The sequence below is a fragment of the Rhipicephalus microplus genome, chromosome 1 (assembly GCF_043290135.1).
Source record: "Rhipicephalus microplus isolate Deutch F79 chromosome 1, USDA_Rmic, whole genome shotgun sequence".
NCBI classification, from domain to species: domain Eukaryota; kingdom Metazoa; phylum Arthropoda; class Arachnida; order Ixodida; family Ixodidae; genus Rhipicephalus; species Rhipicephalus microplus.
Genome location: NC_134700.1, coordinates 77672884 through 77700216, shown reverse-complemented (window position 1 = coordinate 77700216; position 27333 = coordinate 77672884). Strand labels below are relative to the sequence as shown.

At 44.1% G+C, this 27333-nt stretch overlaps 1 protein-coding gene across 16 annotated transcripts in view; it reads left to right on the top strand.

Moving 5' to 3' along the window:
- The window catches only part of LOC119178669 (uncharacterized), a 146373-nt gene that overhangs the window by 24429 nt on the left and 94611 nt on the right, over window positions 1–27333 (top strand). For 11 of the 16 annotated variants that reach the window (XR_005110746.2, XM_037429897.2, XM_037429899.2 and 8 more), the window contains 3 exons: window positions 1231–1290; window positions 6558–6614; window positions 18085–18141. Coding sequence is in view for 15 of the 16 variants with exons in the window: in XM_037429897.2 (XP_037285794.2) it covers window positions 1231–1290; window positions 6558–6614; window positions 18085–18141 (174 nt within the window). In the remaining variant the exon portion in view is untranslated. Of the gene's footprint in view, window positions 1–1093; window positions 1150–1230; window positions 1291–6557; window positions 6615–18084; window positions 18142–22738; window positions 22925–24402; window positions 25555–27151; window positions 27210–27333 lie in introns of those variants that run through there. The other 5 variants (XM_037429904.2, XM_037429906.2, XM_075869620.1 and 2 more) reach the window with 4 other exon arrangements.

The window sequence follows — 27333 nt, the reverse complement described above, 5'->3', positions numbered from 1 at the left end:
TGACTTCATGGTTTAAAGCGGGTCATCTACTACAAAAAGTACACAGGTTACTGTGCGTACTCTCTTACGACCACGTAGTGGGTGCACAGCAAGTTCAAAAACATTTCACGAGCATAATTGCGATTTGTTTAAAGCATGCCACCCATTACACAGGATGCAGCCGTATGTGACAGCTTCAGTGACACAAGCCAGTGTAAACGTTATTGAGTGCAGTGTAGTAATCCATGATTTAACCCTTCTCGAGTAACAGCTTACGATAAAAAGTATGCTCTAAGTGGTTGAAGTATGTACTAGGGAGAGGACATCACTGTGACGAACACTTAAAGGCAAAGCTTAAGGGTTTTTCTATTTTTACTTCTTGCTGGAGACTGACAGATTGCATTAAAGTTCTGAATGTGCAAAAGTATCTGAGAGACCCTATGACGGCATCGAAGCTGGCAGAGGATCATCGTCGTGCGATTAATGAGAAAAATGCGAACAAAAGGGGCTTGATCTTGTTTAATCAAGATGAAAATAGAGCCAGTAGACATTTGCAATTTAAAAAAAAAAGAAACATTTCTAAGATAAGTTCTTGCTCGTATAAATTGAGTATGTCCACTACAGTAGATTAGTGGCTACGTTGACGGCTACTGACCTAAATGTCGCGTGTTTTATCCCAACGGCTACAATGGCATTTCTATAGAGGTGAAATGGTTGAGGCTGTGTACTATGTGATGTAAGTGCACGTTAAAAAACGCCAGATGATTGAAATTTCCGAACCCTTCTCTATGTCTCCCATAATCATAATGTGGTTTGGGTCGTATAGCCCCGCATATTGTTATTATTAATCTATAAATTAAGTACCCCAAATAAGTAGTCGATAGAATGGTGTTCTGGTAGCTTGAGTTGGAGCATTGCACGTAAAATGGTTTTGTGTCTGGCATATGGCCATTAGTTTTATTGCCTGCTTTCATTTCCTGTCTTCAGCATTTCATTCTTTATTTAAATCAAAAGTACTTACTTTCCCCTGTGCTTTCCTTTGTTATCATGCATGCTGTCAAGTTCGTAATGACTCTGTTTACTGAAGATTGTGCCCCATTCTCTGTAAAAACAGATCTACGTGACTAGATTTAGTGAAAGAAACTTGGACACAAACTTGGACATGAAATGGTATTTATCAGCGTGGGCATGTTGTCAATTTGTGTGGTTATTTCCCTACTCAATACTAATGAGTGAAGCAATCTTTTTCAGTGGTTGATATGTGTAGGCATCAAGGAAGAGCCAGTTATCCCTCCAACCACGGAATCTCTGGTAAGTGAAGTGCAGTTTGCTCTTTTGTATTTATTCTCACTTAAAGCCAATAACAGGGCATGGTAAGCTGATGTGTCGTATTATAAATATCATTCACTCAGAATCACTTAAAGAGATTGACTTGATTTTTCTGGACCCATGTTTCTACGGTGCAACAGAAAGGGCCGCCGCGGTAGTGGTTGAACAGCCTGCAGCTTTTGATCACAAAAATGCTTAGATGTTACAATTATAAGCAGGATTGTTTCATCTGAGAAGCATCTAAAAAAAGTTCCTTGCCCAGCAAAAGTGACAAGCGATACTTAATGTTCTGCTTTTACAGCAGCAAGTGCATCCTGCTTTGAACTTTATTTTCACTGCTGCACATTGTACGGATATCAAGAATACAGACAAAAAGCCACATAGCGGCTTGATGGGGTCTGTGTCCCTTTCTTTGCTGACGAGCAGGAGAAGGGTAAAATCAAAAGTACAGAGCATGAACAGGTTCACGTGCAGAAAAAAAAAAAAAAGAACTGTGGGCATAAAAGACATGGCTGGACATTTACTGATCCAAAGAAGCGTGTAACTGCAACTTTCAGAACGAAAAAACAGTAAAATAGAGGTCACTTAAAAGAGATTTTATCTTAAATGTCAAACTAATTGTTATGCAAAGTTTGAAATGTAGTACTATACACTTTCAATCCAAGAATATACAAATAGGCATTGTAAACATACAGGTATAATAAATAATCATTACTGGATACAATTAAACCTCCTTATAACGAACCTCCATATAAAGAATTCCTTGATATAGCGATGTTTTTATATTCCCCATCGTTGCTCCACAGAAGCACATGGGTTTGCGACCTCTATGTAACAAAGTAACAGCGGGAGACAACCTTGATATAACGAATTTTCCCCACGGACAATCTAGGAATGTCGCTTCACATATTGGCATTTTGATACGAGCGTGCATCTTCCGCGGCTGTGCCGCTGCTGAGGAAAGGCGAAGTGGCGGCGGTGCACACGGCGCACCAGGCAAGATCTAGCGTTCGTGGGTGAGCGTTAGGCGGGCAGGCGGGCCTGCACTCCACAAGCCAGCCTTGCTTCTCACCGCCTCGGGCGCATGCGCGGATGTCCCCCCCCCCAATCCAAACCAAAATAATAAAAGGGGTGAATTTCCCGTCTTTTGACCGGAACGATTGTGTTTAGTTGCCTGGTGCACAAAGATCACTTCGCTCGCTGGACAGGTGGGTGCTGTTTGCATAAAGAGTGCGCTTTTCAAACACAGCGAAGTAAGAACTCGGGCACTTGTTAGTTCGCACTTATATCTGAACCTGTGATTACATTTCGTGTCTCGTTTTCGTTTAAACAGCGCATTTAAGTGTCGAGCGGTGAACGTCGTTAGTTCGCTCTCGTTCTGTGTATGTTGTTTTGGTGCGTCATTTGTACTTGAGGTTTAAGTGTTGAGCGGTAAACGTCGTTAGTTTGTTCTCGTTCTGTGTATATTGTTTTCGTGCGTCATTTGTACGTGAGCAGCGCAATGCACGCTTCGATCTGCTTGCCATTCTCAGCATTACATTCAAAGTTGCTGCTGTTGCATTCATTGCTTCGCCCTTGCGGCGAAGCTGTGACTTTTCTTAATTTCAGACAACCGTATCGTCACCATCGAGGGAATGTCAGATTAGGCGCTGATGGAAATTCTCCGAGACCACGGTGACGACGGACCTTTAAAAGTCAACTCGTCACGCGCTTCCGTCTCGCGCCGCGCCGCGAGTTCACAGGCTGGTAGCTTTTGTGATTAGCCGATTAGTTCTGGCAACACAACGGCATGTTGAAGGCAATGCAATGAATGCTATAGTAAAAACTGTAATGTTATAAGAAGTAAGGCAGGCAGCCAATTCTTTTGGATCCGATATCGCGGAACTCCTACAAAACGCCGGTGTGAGAAAATACGGCCACTCCAGGGAGAAGTGCTCTTTTCATACAGCCCCTTCGCATTGAAACCGCACTGATACTTGTCGAGATAGCAAGTGCGCCAGTAATCATGACCGCCCTTCAAATCCATGTTCATTATTACTACTTGAGTGATCCCCCCATTCCCGCATTTTTTCATGCTCGTTCAAGGTGGGTGGTTTACTTTCTGTTTGAGCATTCGACGGCAGTTCTAACGCGCGGGAGATGTTATCTTATGCACTTTTCCAGGCGATAAGGACGGGCCGACTCATTTGATTTCTGCTTCAGCAGCACTCGCGTGCTTTTACCCTCTCATGAAAGTTACGATACGTGGGTGCATGTTATCAATTTGGATTTGTTACGGAACATAGCGCCAACGGCAAAAACTGGCCGATAATGTCCATATAATTGCTGTTTCGATAATAACGCAGTTTTTTTTACTGTAAAGTAAGTGTTTTGGGTTAGCTCTGCCTTCAGTCCCCTTTTTGTTTAATTTGTGCATTTATTTTCTGAATTTCTGTGCTGAACCTGCATATAATGAAATCCTCTTTATAATGAATTTTTCCAGAAAATATCCTAGTTTAACTGTATACAAAAGTTAAAAAACACGCCACCATGTACTCTTAACGTGAAGTGCATAGTCAGCGAGAACACAAGTACGAATAATATGTATGACTGGTACATGCACATTATTCGAGAGAAGAAGTATGGCAGTTAACGAAGACGGTTCAGTAAAGATAGCATGACATAATGTAGCAGTTGGCTTTCATAATTTGTTTTACAATGTGGAACATACTAGATTTCTTCTTGACGTGTGCTGAGTGTGCTGAAATTTAATGTTAGCCTTCACAGATGCTCTAGAAAACCCATGCTATCTTTTCTTTCCATTAAAATTAGTCATGGCGAAATTTTATTGTACACTGCCAGTACTTTCTCACGGAGCAGAAACCTGGAGGCTTACGAAGAGGGTCCAGCTTAAATTGAGGAGGACGCAGCAAGCGATGGAACGGAAAATGATAGGTGTAACTTTAAGAGACAAGAAGATAGCAGAGTGGGTATGGGAGTAAACGGGAATTAAGGATATCATGTTGAAATCAAAAAGAAATGGACATGGGCCGGGTGCATAGTGCATAGGCAGGATAACCGCTTGTCATTAATTGTTATTGACAGGATTCCCAGAGAAGGTACACGAAGGGGAGAAATGAAGTTAGGTGGGCTGATGAGATTATAAGGTTCGCAAATGTAACATGGCAGCAGAAAGCACAAGGCCGATTTGATTGGCGGATCATGGGAGAGGCCTTTGCCCTGCAGTGGGCGTAGTCTGGCTGATGACGATGATGGGGATGCCTTTATTGGCATATCTAACTGGTGCACATTTTATGTGTGCACATTTTATGGAGAATTTGAAACCATGTGAATGACTTTTTTTTCAACAGGAATAGAATGTTGATGTTTGAGCTGGCTGTGTTGCCCTTTATGAGATGACGATAGTTGATATTGGATAGAAAAAGAAAATTATAAAGTAAGAGCTTCACTTTTAATGGTAACAGCAGGTGTAATCTTACTAGTATTTCTGTAACTCGAGCAAGCTTATTGGCAATAATGAAAGATTTTCATTCCATAACATGTTTTTGTGAAAAACGACCCCTGAACTTTTGACTGAAGGTACTGCTTCTGTCACAAAAGTGCCTTTTTGTCCATGGACTGCGTCCTTAAAATCAAAGTTCGTTGTTACTACTAAAGCAACCCCCCCCCCCCCCCCCGCACACCCTATGTGTGTGCGTGCACAACTTCTGCCGTACGGCTCACGAAATGTGTTCCACAGCCAACACTGGCCGAAGAAGGGTGGTCGTTCAGCAGGATGTTCTCAATAATGTTCATAAGAACACTGGAACAGGCTATTATGTCCACGGTACGGTGCCAGACTTTGTGCCAGACTTACCATCGATTTCTCCGTGGGCTGCACTAGAGACGTCTGCATTTGCGACTGTCGCATCACAATCTGGAGAATGCTCTCGTGGTTTTTTTAGAAGTGGGCCGTTCGCTTACGCAAATGCTGTTTTGGTTTGGAGTGGTAAGAAGGCAAACCACCAAAAATTCTAGGTACTGGGTCTTCCACCAGTTTCGGTTGTTCTCGATGCAGCGAAACGATGTCTCCGTTCACTGCATCGATGTCCACATGACTATGTTCACACGTACTATGTCACTGTTGTCGAAATGTTTTTCACACTTGCGAGCGTACTTTGAGTCGAACGAAAATCCGGCAGTCCTGTCGCGAAATCCCACATTTCCACCTGTCGTGTTGCTCTGCGTTGGCTAGTAAACAACACAGAAACTTATTCGATGGTTTCCTTGTATCCAAAGTGACAGTGTGGTATGGAGCAGGTGTTGGTCATCGCTGTTAACCCGATACAACCTCGAAGAGCAAAAAAGGGCGGCGATCAGCACGACCACCATCACTCTGTGCCAACAGTCTGCTAATGGTGGCCAGTAGAGCAGCTGACCACAGAACACCTATATACTACCGAGCCCGATTCCTCGTCCCCCTACTAGCTATGGCAGCAGCGCGGGGCGGAAAGTGCGGGTGGTACATGAGACTATCCCATTGAGTGACGCAGGAGTTCCATGACCAGAAAAAGTATTGAAAGACGGTGGGGGCACTCATACTATTTTTAATCATTGTTTTTGTTATAAGGAATACTACTATAATGCAACAAAGAACCTTGCTACTCTCATCGTCGAGAAGTGCGGCCACGTCCACTAGGGGGATGCGACAACTTATGCTGTGAAATAACTGCGTCCGTCACGTTGTTTATTTCCAGGCACACTTGCACATGTGTAGGTGAGTTGTTCTCTAGTCATTTAAGATGGCGCATGGCACAGGTGCTACTTCCACGAAGATAATGTGGCACGACGAATATACACAGGCGCAAAAGTAGTAAATATACGTTGTACTACAAATCTGTAAATTGCCACTGCCATCATTTCCAAAGTACTTTTTGCTTTCTCATGTAACAGTGAACCGCCAAAATGACACTTCGCGAGTGTAAGTACACTGTCGCGGGATATGCGATCGTGTGACTTGCAGGGTGCATGCCATGTCTGAAAAGAAAACAAATAAATTGACAATGGTTTCTGGCATAAAAAGTTCTCTACAAGCGTTCATGAATGACAAAAAGAAGAGGTGCTTGCATGGTGACCACAAACTTCTTGTGAAGTCGATACACCATTTTGTTAAGTGTCTCTCATTCAAAGCATACACGTCTTTCCCAATTTACTTTCTTCAAATTCACTCTTTGTTAAGAAATCTTAAAAAAAAAAAATCTTTTTTTCAGGACGTCAATGTTGACATTAAAGTCGAACAGAGTAGCCCTCCAACTACGCCACTTCCCGTAAGTGAAACACATTTTTTCGATTTGGTACTTGTTACACCCATCTAATAATATAGCACGTTAGGCTTCAGTTTCACATTAGAAGTTTTCAGTTGGAGATGGTTTTGGCAGAACTTGTGTAAGCTTGAGAAATTGATTACAAAAGTGCACATTATATCAGGTGCTTCCTTTTGTTGTCATTCAAATTCATCTGTTAGGCGACAGCTGGGTAGTATTGAGATAGTTGCACTTCTAAATGGATGGTTTTCAAGAAGTCAGGCTACATTCTTTATTATGTATTACTGAATGGAAAACGCTCTGAATATGCAGAAGTTACCTCAGGGGTCCCACAAGACTCTGTTCTGGGCCAGCTATTCTTTAAAATAATATTAATAATACCTCTGCAGAAATTTCTTATTCACGGTTGCTTGTGGTTGACTGTGTTGTGCACAAAAAAATTGCAGATCCTAGTGATTCATATGATCTTCAGAACGAGTTACCACTCAATCTTAACTTGTGTACCACACGAAAAATGAATTAAAATATTGCCAAGTGTGTACATCTTTCATTCAACAAAAAACAACAACAACTAAAGCATTTAATTTGCAATACTGCCTGAACAATGCACAACTGAAACAAGATAGTATGTATTAATACTTGCGTGGGCTACTATCATCTGAATGTTTGTGGAAACCTCAGATAGACATTCTCATAGCCAAAGCTGGTAAAGTTCTAAATTTAATTCAAAGAAATCGGAAGTGTTTGCATGTGAATTGAAAATGTGTGGCAGGCACCACTTGTGTCTCACCAATCTTACAATATGGTTGTGTCGTGACCACACTGAGGTAACCTATGCTGCTGCTGTGGAACGAATTCCTAATCGTGCTGGCTGGTTCGTTTTGAGACGGTGTGACAAGAGGGAGGGCTGCACTACATTGGTGGCTGATCTAGGATGGAGAAAAACTTCTGCATTAATGTAACTGGTGCTGCAAGATACTCCGCTGCTTTGACCCACTGGGCTGGGAGGCCATGCCAAGTGGCATTAATGCATAGTGCTGCACAAACTCATCCACTCAGTGAATGTAAAGCCGTTTCATGCACCCAAGATAATTTTTAAGTCTTCGCTTTTCACAAGCTTTTGAGTTTTTTTTAATTTCAGGTAGTTTTTATTGACCGTCACATTTAATTTTCAGCATCAGCACAATGCTATTGCAGAGGGCAGCATTGACATGCATTTTTTTTTATCGTTGCAAGTAAATTTCACTATCTAAAAGCTTTACAGTATTTATTGCTTGGCACAAACCACTCCTCAATGTAGGGGTATGTTTTTTAACGCTGTATAAAAGATTGCTTAAACAATGAATATAGTTCAGCATAGTCGGGAACTTGTGCAAGCACCAGTGATTATGCTGGAATGTACAGGGATGAATCGATAATAGCCAATGCACCTTACTGCACAGCAAGTAATCAACGGTTTTCTTCACCGCTGACATCGTACTGCGAGTGTTGCTTTATACGGTGGGCATAACTTTATCAGAAGAAAAAAAAGTTCTCCACCAGTTAATGCGCCAATATCTGAAAATTACATGGAAGGAAACGACAGGTTGCTGGATAAATTCATTGGCCTTAGCCATTAAATTAGGATGCATTAGAAATGTAACTGCGAATGGAATTAAGGAAAAAGAGAGTATATTAATACTCCTTGTGTACTTTATAATGAATGCTTCTTCTCATCTACCCACTACTTGACATGGTAGCAGAAATACCTTTTTACTTCTGCACAATACCTGCAGCCGCTCTGGCGATTGAAAACAGGTAAGGAAACGTTGAGGAAATTTGCATGGCAAGCCTTGTCATGTTGCCAGATAAGGTGGCATCAATGGGCATGGTGCAGTAAAAGCTCCTTACTGTAAGGCCAGGCATATGGAAGAATCATTATACTCTTTGCTAATTGTATAAAGCACAGTGTTAACAAACTCTACCTAAATAGAACCAATCTATTTGTGAACTGAATTTCAACAAAGCATCACTAGAAACTGCATCTATGTCATCAGTGTGTAGACAGAAGTCCGACACAGTCGTTCTATGGTGATTTTGTGAAATATGCTTCCACCAAGTGGCCAAAGGAAAGTCAGTGCAAATTGGAAAGGTGGAATTTGCGACTACACTGTACAGTAAAACGTCGTTAATTTGAAGTCACTGGAGCCGTGAGAAATCTTTGATTTAAGCGGGTTTTCGAATGAACAGAACAGACAAAAAGTGGGATTCAAGGAACTTGCAATTATTTGAAGTAATCAGGGCTGATAGTTTGCGGCTCCAAGAATTAAGTTTTCCCGCAATACCAAGTCATCATTTCACGGTAAACACAGAGGAATGGCGGGCCTCGCTGCTGCCATCGAAAATAATAAAATAAATAGCAAACGCTGTTGGGATCAACTGAAAAACACGCCTGCGGAAAACAAGGTGTGCTTCACTGCAACACAGTACTGACACGCGGGCAGCATGTCGCCTGCTCCTCGCTGCGTCAGCACGTCATGATGTGACCGTTCGCCCATTCTTTCTGGTAAAATAAAGAATTTATAATTACCATTATGACGAAATTCGCGCATGTTTAGGCTGGAAAACATGATCATTGAAGCGTTCGAATTTAGTTATCGAAGTAGGCATTGCAGGCAAGAGCTCTGCCAGCAGCGGAAGTGCGCAAATTCTTGGAGCCACCGGCAATTGGAAGCTCGCATGCATCATTAATTCTGCCAAATTATTCTTTATTAAATTTCTTAAATCCCAGAAAGAATGTGTAAATTATGGCGCGCTGACATAGAGAGAAACGTGCAGTATGTGTTCCAGTGAAGCATGTGCTGTTTTCCGCAGGCGCACGTTTTGAGTAAGCAAGAGATTTTTTATTTTTTTTGCTCCGGAAGTAGCAGGGCTAGGGTGCTTCAGCTGCCACTCATTAGTATCGTTACGTTGCTTTGCTTTGTGGCTCTTAAGTTCCATCATTTCCGTAGGTATGTGGCGAAATCGGGATGAGGAATTGGCACACGGCACCCAAAGTTTTCGAATTAACCTTTTTGACTTCATCGATCTAGTACTGATCGCCGCTTCAAATTATCCACTCAGACTTACACTGCAAAATATGGGACTGTGAAAATATTTCTAATTAAGTGGGATATTGAAATAATGAGTTCAAATTAGTGATGTGTTACTGTATTTGAGAGGGAAGACATAGTCCTTGAGTGTATATGTATGTGTGTGTGTGTGTGTGTGTGTGTGTGTGTGTGTGTGTGTATATATATATATATATATATATATATATATATATATATATATATATTTTGGCATATATAACCATGCCTACATTTCTTTTAAAACTGAAAGTCATAATTTAACGAATATTAAAGGAGCAGTGGCGCCAAATTTCAAACTTGAGATGTGACGTTCATTTGACTCCTTCGTATCCATGAGTCTTTTTGCGAAGCATGAATCGCGTTCGTTACATAGAAGTTCTTCTATTTCATGTGCAAAAAGCGTCCAAGGCTCATCGGCGCGTTCGCGGCCATGAGATATCGAGAGTATTTTGAGGTGTTCAGCAAGTTCCTAGGCCATGCTGCAGGCTTCCATTGTCGATGAGCGAGCAGCGATTACGTTGACAATACTATTAGTGTTGTCATTGCGGTGTCTACATGTGGCACCTTCTGGTGGCGACACATGGCTGCCTAGCATTGGCTTTACTTGCTTTGTTTTTCTTGGTCCATGTAGTGCGTTCGTGTGAATTCTGCGTTTTTTTTGTGCCGCTTCGGGCGATTTGTTGTGTAGTCGTGGGCACCGATGTGATTATTTAAAGCTACGGTCATCATGAACAAGTGACACGCATGCAGCGTTCATGTCTTACCAGCCAGCGTGGCCCAAGCGTGCTTCTCCAGCTATCTCATCAGCGCACGATCCGGTGTTAATTTCAGAATCACTGCTCAGAGAAGCATTGAAACTAAAGTGATTTGCCACGCCATGAATCACCATGCTTCGATATTCCTCAGTCAGGGTGTCTACCAACCTGGAAAACCTGGAAAAGTCAGGGAATTTGTACCCTTCTGGAAAAGTCATGGAAAAGTCGGGGAATTTCCGAAAAACCTGGCCAAGTCATGGAAACTGACGGCAGTTCCACGTGACCGTCACAAAAATAAGCATTACCAGTGATCAAAGCTCAAAAAGTCTCTCTTTTAACTGAAAATACAGTGAGCTGCTAGAAGAGGTGTGAAAAAAAAAAAGATGGTGCATAACTGTTGCTTCTTAGTGTAAACGTGAAAGGATACACTGACCCATTGAACACAAAGTTTAGTGATGTTTTGGCACACGATATGGGAGGGAGCCTTGTTCACAATAAAAGCCGTAAGATTAAGTACGCCTAAATACGCAACGTTAGCAGAGAAAGTACATTGTCAGAAGCGTACCACTGCTCCTGTTCAGAGTATGTACAGTCATCTGAATGAATTCCAGGTGCAGGCATGATGCAAGCTTCTTTTAAATGTGGAGCATTTGATAATCGCACCTACTCATAAATCCGGCGTTGGCGGTGGTGTCTACACCCCTACTGCACATGCTCGTGTCTCTTGCCACATGCTCGCGTCTCAGGCCAACTGTCCTTAGCTTTCATGTTGATACATGCACTATTTTAAGGGGGCAGATTGGTCTTAGGCATTTTTTGTTTATTTTTTTAGTGATCTTGATCAAAATGCACAGGATTATGCAATTTTGTTCTATTGATTTCAAATATTTAATTAGTTTTTCTGTAACTCTTCTTGTTCCTGAGATAATTTAAATTCACGCCCTATTATTTAAGGCTGCCATAGAAAAAAAAGTGCTTAATCAAAAATGATATTCAAGATATGCCAAAATAGACTAATGATTATAGTGTGACAGTATGCAAGAGCTTTTTGTTTGTTTTTAGGCATTTCTTGGTTATTTTACAGCAAAATGAACTATTCACTTTCAAAAGCAGTTGGAATTGCATCAAAATTTTGATTATTAATCAATTAAAAAGGCTTGTGCTCTGAATTCTGCTCCCATACTTGCATTCTTCACACACAATGGTTTACATTGCAAAAAGAGTAATTGTTTTACCTGCCCTAGCTGCAGAGATATTGAGACCTCAAAATTGAACAGTCGTAAATTTACTTTTTTGAGAAAAATGGAAAAAAAACTGAAAACAGACAGCTTCTTCAAAAAGCAAAAATCATGGTGCTCATGTTTTGCAATCCTCATAAAGGTGCTCATTAATTCGTAGCAGAGCTTCTAACACAGGTGCCAGCCAATTATAAAGAAGCCTCGAAGCCTGTGTTCCTTATAGCTAACTAAATTATACTTCAGGAGCAGAATTGGCCAGGGTCCTGTATCCTTATTTAGCACAGATCCCGAGACATGGCACCACCTCTACGTTCCCTAGCAGCTTTGAACGCTTCCTAGCAGCTTTGACTGCGATCTCAGGCCATCGTAGGCGCCTTCAAACATTGATATTCAGTTACTTTTAACTTGTGTGTTGGATTCCTGGTTCTTTCGAACATCAAACAGCTGACTTGATCACTGCCTGGCTCAGGGGTTTCATTTTGGCCAAATACGCATATTTTTTCACATTTACTGCACGCGCTCCGAACATTAAGTGTGCATCTAGTAAATATGTTTACTTATTATATATGGAGCGCCTGATTTTTTTTTACCCATTGAGGAATTATTTCCAGTGCACAGAGTTTTCCAAGCAAACAAGGTGGTCATGGAATTTGCTTTTAATCATCATGGAAAACCTGGAAAAGTCAGGGATTGCAGAATATAAAATTGGTAGACACCCTGTCAGTGTTTTCATTGTTGCTTGTGGACGTTGATGACGGCGGCGACGACAATGGGGGTGGCAAAGGCATGCTTATAAATGTGCGTGCTGAGCAGACGACGTGTCAACTCAAACTCACGCCACCATTTTGTGACCACGCGATCAGATGGGATGGGACCGCAGGAGGTGACCTCTTGGCAGTGCTGGCATCATTGATAATTGGCGGGCTTTGCGCCCGTTTTGACTTGGGTAAATGCAGTGCTGGTCATACTAATCAATATTAAATATATTTATTCGCCCATCTGTTGCAACATTAGTGCTTGTAACGGGGTTTATTTGCAGAGCAGAACGCAGAAGGCGAAGCAGTCAGCAGCGTCCGGCCAAGCGCAGCAAGCACGAGCTTATGCTAATGGCGATGCCCCTGAGGCGCCGAGAAATGCTGCTGAGGCCCCTCTTCTTCACTACAATCGCCCTCCGCAGAGAAAGACACCATCCTGGTGGATTAGGGAGAGGAAACGACTAATGGGTCATTATATGGCTTGAGGCGAGAGACGTGGACAGCGTCGCGACTGCAGTAGCGTAGGTCTGTGGATGGGATGATGGGCTCCACGATATAGTTGACGAGTGACGTTTGCTCTACAACGCGGTAGGGCCCGATGTATTTGGGAAGAAGTTTTGCGGAGCGGCCAGGTGCGGTAGCAGGTGCCCGAAGCCATACCAATAAACCAGGTGGGAAGTTTGGAGCCAAACGGTCCCCAGTCTGGCGGGATTGCTGCTGCCACTGGTCCTCTGTAGAAAAAGAGCGGGCAAGCTGGCGGCATTCTTCAGCATGTTGGACAGCTTCGGACAGAGTTGTACTTTCGGACTCATAAGGTTTATATGGGAGAATAGTGTCTACTGTATTTGAAGGTTCTCGTCCGTATGGAAGAAAGTATGGCGAAAACCCAGTAGTAGCTTGTACGGCAGTATTATACGCGTAGGTGACGAACGGGAGAACTTAGTCCCGATTTGAATGATCAGTGGCGACGTACATCGACAGCATATTGCCAAGAGTACGGTTGAAGCGCTCCGTCATGCCATTCGTTTGAGGGTGGTACGCTGTACTTGTGCGGTGCACGATTCGGCATTCGTTGAGTAATGTCTTCAAGGCGTCAGAAAGGAAGGCACGGCCTCTGTCACTTAAGAGCTCGCGAGGGGCACCATGACGTAGAATGAAACGTTGCAACAGAAACGTTCCAACGTCACGGGCTGTGGCAGTCGGCAGCGCGGCTGTTTCGGCATAGCGTGTCAGATGGTCTATCACAACAATAATCCAGCGATTACCAGCTAGAGTTGATGGTAGTGGTCCGTAAATGTCAATGCCGACGCGATCAAAAGGTCGACTAGGACAACGAAGAGGTTGTGACGGGTAGACTTGCCCGGGAGGTAACTTTTGTCATTGGCACTGAGCACACGAGCGAATGAATTTCTGCATGTAGTTATACATGCCACGCCAATAAAATCTTAGTCGAAGCCTAGCATATGTCTTGAAGAGGCCTGCGTGGGCGCACTGTGGGTTTGCGTGAAAAGCTTGGCAGATAGCAGCTCGAAGATGGCGGGGCATCACAAGGAGACACTTACGACCGTCAGAAAGGTAGTTGTGTCGATAAAGAAGATCATCCCTTAGGCAAAAGTTGCTAGCCTGGTGGCGGAGAGCGCGAGACGGCGAAGGAGTGAGAGGATCAGAAAGAATGCTTATGAGGCCACTGATCCAGGGATCCTTTGGTTGTTCCACGGTCATGTTGCGCAAGGCGGATGACGCAAGTGAAGGCTCGAGGGAAGAGAGGCAAACACCGTCATTCGATATGGGTGAGCGAGAAAAGGCGTCGGCGTCCGTGTGCTTACGACCGGATCTGTAAGTAACGCGGATGTCGTATTCCTGAAGTTTGAGCGCCCAGCGAGCAAGTCGTCCGGAAGGGTCTTCAAGTGTGGATAGCCAACAAAGGGCGTGGTGGTCAGTGACGACGTCGAATGCGTGACCATACAGGTAGGGGCGAAATTTTCCAAGGGCCCAAATAATAGCTAAACGCTCTTTTTCAGTCACGGAGTAGTTAGCTTCGGCTTTTGTCAAAGTTCGGCTTGCGTAGGCGACGACATATTGATCAAACCCTGCCTTTCGTTGCGCGAGCACAGCGCCAAGTCCAACACTGCTGGCATCAGTATGAACCTCCGTGGGAGCGGCAGGATCGTAGTGGCAGAGGATGGGTGGTGAAGTTAGCAGGCGGTGTAGTTAGGTGAACGCATCGTCGCATGCTGATGACCAGGTGGAAAGGTCCTTGTCGCCGCTAAGAAGGTCCGTAAGGGGCGCACATACGGAAGCGAAATTTCTAATAAAGCGTTGGAAGTATGACGACAAGCCGACAAAACTTCTAAGTTTCTTTAAGTTCTTTGGATTGGAAAATCGGCGACTGCTCGAAGCTTGGCGGGGTCGGGAAGTATGCCGTCCCGCGATACGACGTGACCAAGAATGGTGAGCTGCCGGGCACCGAAACGACACTTCTTGAGGTTGAGTTGAAGGCCGGCGTCGGTGAGGCGTGTGAGGACGTGCTCGAGACGATTTAAATGGGTGTCGAAATCGGTGGGAAAGACAACTACGTCATCGCGGTAGCATAAACATGTGTTCCACTTGAGGCCTCGTAAAATAGTGTCCATCATTCTTTCAAAAGTGGCTGGAGCGTTACAAAGGCCGAAAGGCATAACGGTAAATTCGTATAATCCATCAGGCATGACAAATGCTGTTTTCGGTCGGTCAGATGCTTCCATAGGTACTTGCCAGTATCCAGACCGTAAATCCAGCGAAGAGAAGTATTCTGCTCCCTGCAAACAGTCAAGGGCGTCTCTATTCGGGGTAACGGGTAAACGTCCCTACGGGTGATCTTGTTTAAACGTCGATATTCCACACAGAATCGAAAGGAGCCGTCCTTCTTCTTAACAAGAACGACCGGTGACACCGAGGGACTGTTAGAAGGCTGTACAATACCCCGCTGGAGCATGTCAGCAACCTGGTCGTCAATAACACGGCGCTCCGATGCTGAGACTCGGTAGGGGCGCTGCCGTAGAGGCGTATGGCTTCCTGTGTCAATCTTGTGAGATATGTTCGATGTGCGACTGAGGCCAGAAGCGTGGCTGTCAAAAGAAGCACGAAATTTTTGCAGCTGGTTCTCCAACTGGCTTCGTTCTGAAGAAGACGCTGTGACATCGATGGAGCGGTGGAAAGCGTCAAGGTGTGACTGGTCAACAGCATAGTCAGAAATGAGTGCGCTGAGGTCCGTAGAAAGTAAACTAGATGGAGCGTCAAAAATGTGTTGGGCATCGATCTGATGCACGTGACCGAGACATTCACCATAGAATAAAGGTAAAGGCTGTTCTAGCGTATTGTACACGAGCGTCTTCGTGACGCCATGGTGGAGAGTAAGGAGAGCATTGAGCAGTGGAGAACATTTGCATTGAATGAACAGGGCAGAGGGCCTAAATAGAACATCACCGTCGAAAATAGCGTCACACGACACAGTCACCAGCAGAGAAGAGCGCGGTGGTACGGTGGTGTCGTCGGAAACACACAGTTTATAATATGGCAGAGAGGCTTCGACAGCGTCAACATCAGGAAGTGCAGATAGCTCAAGTTCAGCGCGACAGCAGTCAATGACAGCATTATTATTCGCAAGGAAGTCCCAGCCGAGTATCATGTCATGGGAACACGAGGGCAGCACTACGAATTCGACGATATACACAATCCCTTCGATGACGACTCGTGTGGTACAGGCTGCGAGAGGTGTTACACTTTGTGCGTTAGCCGTTCAAAGAGAGAGGCCGTATAATGGCGTCAGGACTTTGCGGAGTTTGTGGCACAGGTTGATGGAAAGGACGGATAGAGCGGCTCCGGTGTCGACAAGCGTCATGAAGATGATACCATCGAGTGACACTTCAATGACGTTAGCTGGACAGGGGCGAGGACTTGTGCATGGCGACGGGGACGCAGTTCGTGCCCCGGGAACTGCGGCCGTTAGTTTTCCTGGTCGGTGGGTCCGGAACAGCGACGCATAGGGGAAAGCGAACGTCGACGTGGAGATGGGGAGCGGCGGGTGGGACCATGTGGACGATCAGAAGGAAAGGAAGAGGAAGGAGGGCTTGAAGGGGTAGAAGAAAACTGAGGGTCGAAAGAGGGCATTCGTCGAATGTTCTGAGCAGCCTGGCGACGACGACAATAACGTGCCACGTGGCCAACACCGCCACAAGCAAAACATATCGGACGGTTGTCGTGGGTCCGCCATTGGTCGGAGTAGACTCCGACTTGCGGCTGGGGGGCAGAAAACTGCGGCCGAGGTGGTATCGGCATAGGCGGCGGTGAATAAGTCGGCGGCGAAAAGGGCGGCGACGAATACATAGGCGCTGGCTGGAACGCAAGCTGTTGAGGTCGAGCAACGGCCTCGGCGTACGTGAGAGGTGCGGCGACTGGTGGTGGTTCACGGGCGAGAGGAAGAACTTGTGCGACCTGGTCTTGAATGAAGTCGTGGAGTGTAGACGTCAATCTGCGTGGTTGATCGGGTACGCAGGACATCAAAGAGAGCTGACGAGCGACCTCAGCGTGGATGAACTCTTGGATCTTTGAGAGAAGAGGGGCATGGTCTTCTCCTAAGCTAAGGGTGGACAGGCTGGACAAAGAGTCGTCGAGCAACGAGGGACGTCGGGTGGAAAGACGTTGCCTGCGGAACTCGGCAAAACTCCGGCATAACTCGGTCAGTTCTAGGACAGTGTGAGGACTCTTAGAAAGCAACATTTGGAAAGCGTCGTCCTCAATGCCTTTCATGATGTGCTTGATCTTAAGCTCTTCAGACATCGACTCGTTGACTCGCTTTTAAAGGTCCAGAACATCCTCAATATAGCTTGTGAAATTCTCACCAAGCTGCTGGGACCGAGTATGCAAGCGTTGTCCGGCACGGCGTTTGCGTACCTCAGGCCGTCCGAAAACTTGTGTGAGGCTCGTTTTGAAGACCGACCATATAGGGAGTTCCGCTTCGTGGTTTATAAACCACAGCTTGGCCACGTCCGACAGGTAGAAGGAGACGTAGGCCGACTTGGCGGCGTCATCCTATTTGTTGTGAGTACTCACTCGCTCGTACATTAAAATCCAGTCGTCAACGTCCTTTTCTTCTGTGCCTGAGAAAACAGGGGGATCTCGCAGACACAGGGAACCGGCACAGAAAACAGTAGGCGATGCCAGTGGAGGAGTTGGAGCGGCGCTTGCGTCGGTAGGCATAATGGATGGTAAAATGCGATTTCGAAGCTTCAGGGTGATCGAAACACAGCAGACTCCACCACTTGTAACGGGGTTTATTTGCAGAGCAGAACGCAGAAGGCGAAGCAGTCAGCAGCGTCCGGCCAAGCGCAGCAAGCACGAGCTTATGCTCATGGTGATGCCCCTGAGGCGCCGAGAAATGCCGCTGAGGCCCCTCTTCTTCACTACAGGGCTGAATTGTTACTGGGGGATCAATAACTACGCTTTGACACAGAAAACACTACATGCGTCAAGTTGATGCCCCTGCTTTTTAAAGACTTTCTTCCATTCTTTCTTGTTGAAATCATATATGGTTCTCTCCCAATCCAGTTAAGAATTATTTTAAATATCTTTTTCAGGACATGAGTGTCGACGTCAAGGTAGAGCCGAGGAGCCCTACAGCTACACCACCTCCAGTAAGTGAAGAACATATTTTTTTTTTCATTTTCATGTTTCTTATTTTTAGGCAATGGCTGGTTGAACTTGGAGGGCCACTCACCAGGCCCCATACCAAATTTTACTTAGACAGTGGAAGTTGTTGAGTGTCCGATAAAGAACATTTTGCCACAACAATTTTTTGAATACGTTCATCACGAACGGAGCAAACGGGTTTTTTGAAGCGGCACGAAACGAGGATAAGAGGAGGCGAGCTCGAAACTTTTGCCGCTCCTCCACGTAGCCTTCGCAAGCCAAACCTCTTCCCCATCTTCTCAGGCATCCGACCAAGAGGTCGAGTGCGCATGACGGGCCCAAACAAGTCCAACCACCGAGCACGTGAGCGGCATCGCTTTGTCGACCACCGTTTTTTGTGGTCTTCTGCCTGTTTCTGTGGTATGGTTCGGAAACGCTGGCTTAGACACGATGGAATAGATATGCACAATAAGTGCGCGAACGCATAGGAGTTTTCCAGGGCGGTCGTCTGCTCGGTGCGCTGACTGCGGGGACACAAACGCATGTGAAACGCCGACACATTAGCCCCACATTTCTTTGTAATTCATCGGAGAAAAATGGAAAAAAAGACACTCACATTTTCTTATTGCATCTCATAATTTATCTCGAGCTTTATTAATCTCTTCAAGCAACAAATTACATAAACTACACATGCTGTGTTCAATAATTTTTGCCATGTCATGTGCCACTGCTTGCAACGTCAGAGCAGAGTCGTCTGCGTAGAGGACCAACGTCACTGCATCGCCATGTACTTAGGGTCATTCATACGCGCATATCATGCCCTCATTTTCTAGGTGCGCGCCGGCAGAGGAGAGGGGGAGCAGCATTCATCTTGAAGTTTGACCCATTTCCGTGTCGCGTAGCATTGCAAATTTTGGCAAACGTGATCATGTACGCCTGGTCTACGCATTGCGCTTGTCAGCTCATAATTGTCAAACCTGGCGAGTGGCCCTTTAAGGTTCAAATCATGTTTATACAGCCTAACTAGGGTAAACTTGATATTCACAGGGTCTCTTAGGTATTACACTAAGATGGCTCAAATGCAAAATTCATCATTCTCAATGTGGTGTCACATTGCCTCGAGGAACGGAGGCACCTTACCCGGTTGTGCAGTGCCCCTGTGATTGGCACACCTTTGACCAAGCTGTGGCGTCATTTGATGACGTCATCATGTCAAATCATGTGATGTGGCATCTTAGGGACATCACGATCGCGAAGTTTTGGCCATCTGAGATGTCATAAACACTATAGAGTTTCATACAACAGTACCTAAAGCAATCTGGCTCTAGTGTCTACGCGGGCTCCTTCAGCAGCGCTTGTATCTCCATGGGAATTGTGGGAAGTACAGGCTTCAGATCCGGTTCAGATGGATTACGTTCTTGACATTCGCTATGCTTCCTTTCCGAGTGTAAAACAAAGTGATTTGAACTTATATTTAATTGAAACTTGCTTCAATTATTTACACCCAAACATTATTGTAAAAAGTTTTCGTGACCAAGGTGGCAAAAGTGAAACATTGGCAAATTCAACCACTAGCATGTGCATTGCTGTGTCATTGCGTTACAGATTTGGCATCACAATTTAATGAATTATTTTTTACAACACTTGAAAACAAACATGCTTGTTTTTCTCTTATAAGTATGCATTATCTATTTATGGAAATAACAGTACAGTATTAAGTGAGAAACATCTTATCGTTTCGTCTTCTGCGACGCTAGGTGCGTCTGTCCCAGCGTCTGCCCCCAATGTACCTCTGGTTTTATTGTTAAGTCGAGTCAGCGGAGCATGACGGTGCATCTACTTAGTTTTCTCACCACTTTGCAGTCGATTTAAAACGAGTTTAGGCAAGACGCGCCCGTGCAAAACATGAACTCGAGGCAGTATCCTGCACAGGCATGAGACGCTACATCTATTCACAGTGGTGAGGGGACGACGCTTTGATTAAGCTCTCAAATACGGCTCGTAAATCTCCAATGTTGCAGCAAATCAAGAGACCTAGCTGTCTTCAGTCTCTTTGAACAACAAAGACGCTGCTTCAGTGCTTTGCACCCAATCCACTAGGCACGCTTCGCGAAGAACGAAACTGAAACTGTAGAAAAAAGTCTGTAGACAGTTCGCTAGCTAACCCTATCCAATCCGAAGCCTGTACTTCTCATAATTCCCATGGAGGTACACAATCGCAGCACCAAATTCCTCTCTAGTTATTATTGTATGAAACTTCATGGTCTTAAGGTTAATGACATCTCAGAGGCAACGTTTATGACTATGCAGTTTCATGATCGAAAAAGTTGTCAGCATGAAATGTGGCATGTTTTAAATGTAAAGTCTTAAAGGGGGCACTGTGGAGAAAAAAACAAGATAAAAAAAAACTCACCGGGTTCATAATGCCTTCAGCTGAGACAGGGGTGAGACACCTGCGCATACTGCACATTTTTGATACATTTCCGTTTTCTTGTGCCAAGCTGCTCCAAAAGCATAAAAATTGCGAAAATTGCGCTGAACTGCTCCAAAACGGCCTCGAAAGCTTGAATTTTGATGCTAACCTTAGCTTCAGTGGGGAGAAAAGGCCAAGTTAGACTAGTAAGATGCACCCAATCGTGTTTTTTTACGTTGCACCTTTTTTGGTGATAAAGGCTCTCATGGTACTGCCATACTCACCTTTAAACTGTTGGAAATATGCGTGACCCCGCGAAAATGTGCTGCCGTGCTTTGAGCGTGCGGCTTCTACTAGCTAAGTTGCGTGTTCTGGTGTGACTGTCGGCTAGCGAAAACCACCGAGTCGGGTGGCAAGCATAGCGGGGTTGGCTCTCGGGTTCTTTGTTAGGCGTAGCACGTCCCTTCGGTCGCTGCGGTTTTCATTTTTACGCTGCTGCGTGCGGTCACTTACGAGTACGCGTTTGTTGTGAGTGAGTAATTGTAAATGTGGAGTCATTTTACTGGATCCGACGAGTCTCCTGGATGCTCTGGTGCGAGCACATGGGTTCTCAAAATTGGTTCCATGAGCAGCAGAATGTATGCAACCCACTCTCGTTTTATGCCTATTAGCTACTAATTTATTTAGACAAGCGAGTTCTCATTGCATTTTGCATTTAAAAAGGCCTTCGCGCACGAAGCCCGCAGATGGGTGTCTGCAGGTGGAGAGACAGTCGTGGTGACAAAACGCGTATTCAAATCATTGTGAACGATATTACCAGGGACCTGGGCGCTTTATTCGTGACTCATTACGCATTGGCGATCACTTGGCACAGTATTCATGAATGTTGATTTTCCGTTGCTCCGTTTTGTAATCGAAACCCCCAACAAGCGCTTTAAGAGGCGTCCCTTGCGTACCGGTCCTGGGCTACACGAGCTTTAGGCTTATCTTGATTGGTGTTTCAGTCAGCGGCAGTGCAACTTTGTCTTCATTCGTTTCTTCTTTTTTTTGCAATAAAACCTGGCAAGACACCTCTACGTAGTACGGCGGTTCGTTTGCGTGGACCCGGATTTTCTTACCTGGCTGCACGAGCGCTTACGTGAGTCGCGGAGCGGCGTGGGCGGCAATCGCAAATCGATGTAATATTGGGAGTTTTACATCAAACGCGATGACCTATAAATATTTAAAAAAATATAGAACTGGCCAACGTGTGCTGTATTAATATTGTGTGGTTGCTCACATGGAGAAGCGTTATCAGTATCATTTGCTATCACTTATGGCAAATTCCACTGGTCGATCCGGAGCAGACGCCGAAGTCCTGGAGCGAGCACTTGGATTGTGCCAAGCCAGATCTGCGAGTGGAACATGTAAACGCCCCGGTTGAGGTCGCTCCGAAAGTAGTTCACACATACGTCACTAAACCGGCACCCGAAACGTCCTCGACGTAGCCGATTATTTTTGGCCGTGCACACGGTGGGCCAGGAAATATTTCATTTTACATCATTTCGTATAGCACATACTGTTCGTCATCCTCGCTGTTGTTATTTATCCTCTTGCTGTCGCTCAAAGGGAGAAGCAGCACATCCAGCAGAGTCAAATGGCGCAATTTTAGAAATGTCAACAAGTGGACAGGGTGACTAGACACCGGCCCAAAAAAATAAAAGAAAAAAGAAACGCATAAGACAGCCTAGCTGCCGTCGAGCTGCCTGACGATACCGGAAATGACGGCAATGCATTTTCGGTGTTCCGGCAAAATCCGTCTCTGTAAGATGTAGCATGCGGAACGCTCCGTCGCGCAGTGGGTTGCTCCGAATCTGCCAATGGAAAACACGAAACATCCTCCAATTCTACCAGTGGAAAACATATTCTTGGAGAGACTGTTTTCAGAACAAATCTGTGCAGGATGAGGCCTCACTTCGATGACGTAGGCACTAACGTCAGGGACGCGGCGTGCGTGCAGCCTGCTGGCGTCTTTGGTAGGTGTTCTGTTGCGGCGTGGTGGTCACTTTTCTTTCTTTTTTTTTTCTCTTTCTCTCTCACTTTCGAGCGCAGGTAGTTTGCTTCACGGTGTGCACTGGAGGCTTTTCTGCTCGGTTCGCGCTCGCGTGCAGCATGTGTTATCTCTTTCACTTGTGGCCAGAGGTGTGGAATGGGACAATGCACGAGCCTTTGACCGATAGAATGGGATCAAAAAGTACCTCCAAGGGCATCATCATGAAGACTGCTACTCCGACGGCTACCTGAAGTCAGACGATAAACTTTTGAGAGGTCACTGGCTGCCGTCAACAAGAGGTATGCTGTGCGGACCTCAAGAGACCTCACCAAGTCGTCTAAGTGTAAGGATATATCGATTGCGTCTTAATGTGTCTCTATGCCCTTTGATTTAGCATTCAAAAGCTCAGTAGTAATTTCAACCTGGCAAAACAAGTTTAAGTTAGGGTTAGTGCAATATCAGAGAAATTATTAGACATTAGAGAAAATGCAGTATGCAAGCACACTACTAAGTACATCTTGAGGTACCCACGAGACAAAAATGTAATAGCATCTTTTCAAGAGCTGCCATATTAAAATCCTAAAAAGAAAGTATACTAGCAAGTGCTTTCATAAAAGTGCTGAAAGAATGAAACTTTCCATACAGTTTTATACACATACCCTAAAAACACGTTTTTATACAATCTACGAATTAAATATGCAACCAACACGATACATTAACATAGTATCTCTACACACGCAGCTATTTTCAATGTTGGAAATACATGACCATAATAACAGCTAGTATAAAACATACGAGGATGAAAGTGAGATTGATATTGAAGCAGAAAGATGGCACTTTTCTGAGAAAATGGCAAAACATTCCAAACTTCTGGAAATGAAAGCATCATATAAACACTTATAGGTATTAATATCTATTAATAAACTAATTGCATGAGCAATACCTATTTCGAATTACCAGAGAAAGCTAATTAAACAGGTGGATGGCAATTCAGCACAAATATGAGCAATACAATTTAAAATGCCATAACTTATGGCAGACATGATATAAAAGCAATTAAGCTGAGTAAACGACAAAAGTAGTTACAGTCTCATGTAAGTATTGCCAAAGCACCAGTTTATAATTGGCACACATTCATATGTTTTCATATTTCATAAAAAAAGTAAACATTGAAAATTTCAACTAAAATCTGCTAAATGAGCCATACACTGAAAATTCCAGTTTTTGTAGCATGAATAAGGTCGAAGCTGATAAGTGCTAAATGTAATCAGTCGGACATCAGTCGTCACAGTAGTAATTAGTAAATAGTATGAAATCGAAATAATCTCACACATATTTCATCTAAATATCTTGTCAGGTGCGTATATGGAGCTATATCACGTATATAAACAATGGCAGTACTATATGTAGAATTGTCATTATGCTAGTATACAGCACGTATACAGGCCACATACTACACGATAGTATCCAGTTTTTTTAGACTCGATGTTTAATGACATGGTTAAATGTTCAATGTTTTCAATTTGCCAACGCTACTTTGGAGCAGTTTCGCTTACTTCTGCTGAATTTTGAGTTACCAATTTGCATGAAGCCATTGTTTACAAATTTTGTGTAGGTCTCGCTACAATTTTTATAGGAACAAAGAAGATAGTGGAATGATTGGTCAAACATGCTGAAATTGTTTATAAAATGTTTTTCAGCCACATCACTCTTCCTGCAATGGTGCTCTATACACCTTGTGGCATTGGTTTACCATGTTTATTTTCTGACATATTTCAAGCAAATGAAATTGTAAATGATGGCATGTTTTTTCATTGCCAGATCATGGAGTTGGTTGAAGCTGCAATAAACAGATTGGTGCCAGAACTTCCAGAAGAACAACATACTGCCCTTGTTAATTATTTAAAGTCAGAAGGGTACCAGTATGGAAAAGACCTTCGTTATGTAGAAATAGATGATTTGAAACCTCATGTGAAGTTATTTTATGCACGGAAACTCCTGAAAGAAATCAAAAACAGCGAAAATGAGGAGCCAACCAGCAGCACTGTAAGATTAGCCAGAGAACTGCCGACATTGGTTACCAGCACTCTTGAAACAACCGATGCAGCCACGACTGGTTCACGAAGGTGGCTACAGGACTTTGAAATCAAATGGCTGGATTTCCCAAAAGAACTTCTTATCGACTGCAAAGAAGGACGAAGGCCGGAGCCACGAATGAGGCGCAACCTGGTGAAGGCACTTGGGGTAGCAATTGCCACGTATGACTCGGCACCTGGCATGACAGTGGTGAAGCAGATCGCACAAATGGTGGTCACGAAGTACCCGAAGTCTTTTTCCGACATGACGTCAGCTGGGGACATGATTGGCGATGGCGCCGCTTCACTTGCTCGGCAGTTGGCTGTGTTCCTTGAGAACAGAAGGCGCCCTAGAAGAAATGAAAAGAGAAGAGTCGATTCCTCTAAGCGCGTGGATGAGCCTCAGGTGAAAAAAATTCGTGCACCTACGAACTCCTGCGGCTGTGTTGCTTGGCAGCCTGATTGTGAATGTTGGGAAATCCTTGAAGAAAAAAGGTGCCTGCTTTTGCAAAGCAGCCTATCCCATGAAGAGATTGGTAAGCTGATGGCTGAGACCTACCCCTTGCAACGCAAGGAATTTAATGAAGGGAAAGTTCGTACAGAGAACGTTCGAGAGCTATGGCCCCATCTGCTTCAAGAAACCTTTTTTTTTGGGCATCTGGACACTCTTGTTGGTTTTCCTTTTCGGGAAGTGTTCATTCGTGAACTAACCTTAAAAGGACCTAAAGTTGTTGATCACATGATGAAGCTGCCAAAAAATGCAATGCGAACATTGCTTCAGAAGGTGACGTCAGCTGTCAACAAGGATGGAGAAGCAGTTCCCAGATATTACTATATCTTGGAACTGCTGTGTTTTTTCTTCAATGAAGACTACAACCAGATGGTCTCCTTTCATCCGGTATATTCTCTTTTTTTTCATATTTGTGCAATGTTGACGTTTTACGATAAATGCAAGAAAAGGTTCTATTGTTCGTGTGTGACACGTATTTGACTACTTTTCTATTTGTGTTTCCTATTCTTTCTAAAATGTTTTTGTGTTATCAGTGGCCACAGCCCAAGAAGTAGTCCCAGTCTTGACTTACCTTCACAATCAGTGGTTACCTTGCATAGTTAACAAGGAAGAGAATGTTTTTTTTTTATTGATGGAAAGTTTTATTCTTGTGTAGTATTTAGAGATGAGCCTATACCTTGCATAGTTAACAAGGAAGAGAATGTTTTTTTTTTTTATTGATGGGAAGTTTCATTCTTGTGTAGTATTTAGAGATGAGCCTAGTTAGCTAGGTTTTATTGAAGCCATATTTCTGTAAACTCTGTCAGTTGTATTTATTGCCTAGGGTTCTCATAGGACCTAGTGACAATGGTTTGTTGCTTCCAAAGATATATTCCTTGGTTTGGAAGTGCTCAGGGAAGTTAATGATAGGGCTTGAAATTGAGAGTTCAACAGAAACCCGTCTGGTCGAGATAAAACATGAAGGGAAAAAAATTAACCAACCAAATAAGTGATAAAAAACCAATTTCAGCTTTCGTGGGGAAGCCTTGCGCACAAAGAGGCCAAATGACTAGAAGTGTCCTTTAGCAAGTTTGAGCACGTGACACAAGCATCGCGCTTAGGGCGAGAGAATGTTTCTATTGCTGTGATTCAGTGTTTGTCTGTCTCGTAGGTTGTATCTCAAGTGATTCGGTATGCAGGCAGGAAAGAAGTGTAAACTTAAAGGCTCATTTTCTGTGTTAGACACAATATTAATAAGAACTGACAGACAATTATGCCAAGGAAAGTATAGGGGATGTTATTAGAAGTTATTGTATAGTAATTGTGAAAAAAGAAAAGTGAACGAAAAGATAGGTTTTTATGGGCAGGGACCGAACCTGCGACCTTCGAATAACGCATCCAATGCTCTACCAACTGAGCCACCATGGCGGCTATCACCCCGTCCACTTTGTAAGGTATATGTGTATATTTAAACGTGGGAGAGTCAGTCAGCACCCCTTGTTGCCATCATGGTGAATGTGGGAAGCACCTTTTTTGCCTAGTGACGTCATGTAGCTTGTTATCTTATTACGAGCTGGCAGCTGACCAATCGTATCCCTCGCATACTACCTGAAAGCACCAAGCTTGATTTCCGGTTTCCCTCCTGATAATACACGTATCCCTTCTCTGAGTAGTGTGATAAGTCATAGCTTCATGCTTGGCCAGTGCATTAGATGCCACTTTTTGACATAGTTCTCATGATCATGCAGGTGCTGTCTGAAGTTGCCAGTCTCTCTTATATATAAACACTTTAAACAATGTGGAGACTTGTAATATGAGCTGCATTTTCAGCTGTTTGTGCTCAATGAGATGCAGCAGCTGTAGAATGTGTTTTGGTACATTCTATAACATGTTTGTAGAATAGGCTCTTGGAAGTTCGGTTATAATGGATTATTCAGATACGTATGTCTGGTCTTTTTAATGTTTCTCCAAAGTCTAACTTGTTTTTTGCCTTGTGAATTCCCAGCATGCATCTGAAGGAAGCTTGAAAGGGTTGCCATCAACACCCCACCTTGCTGTCATCGGTGTGTATGTCGTATATAAATCTTTTGCTCTAAACATGAGTTCTGCAGATCACATTGTTATTAATAAAAGGCAGAAGTTCATGGAAAGATGGAATCTTGACGAGTTGAAAGATTCGCGAACATA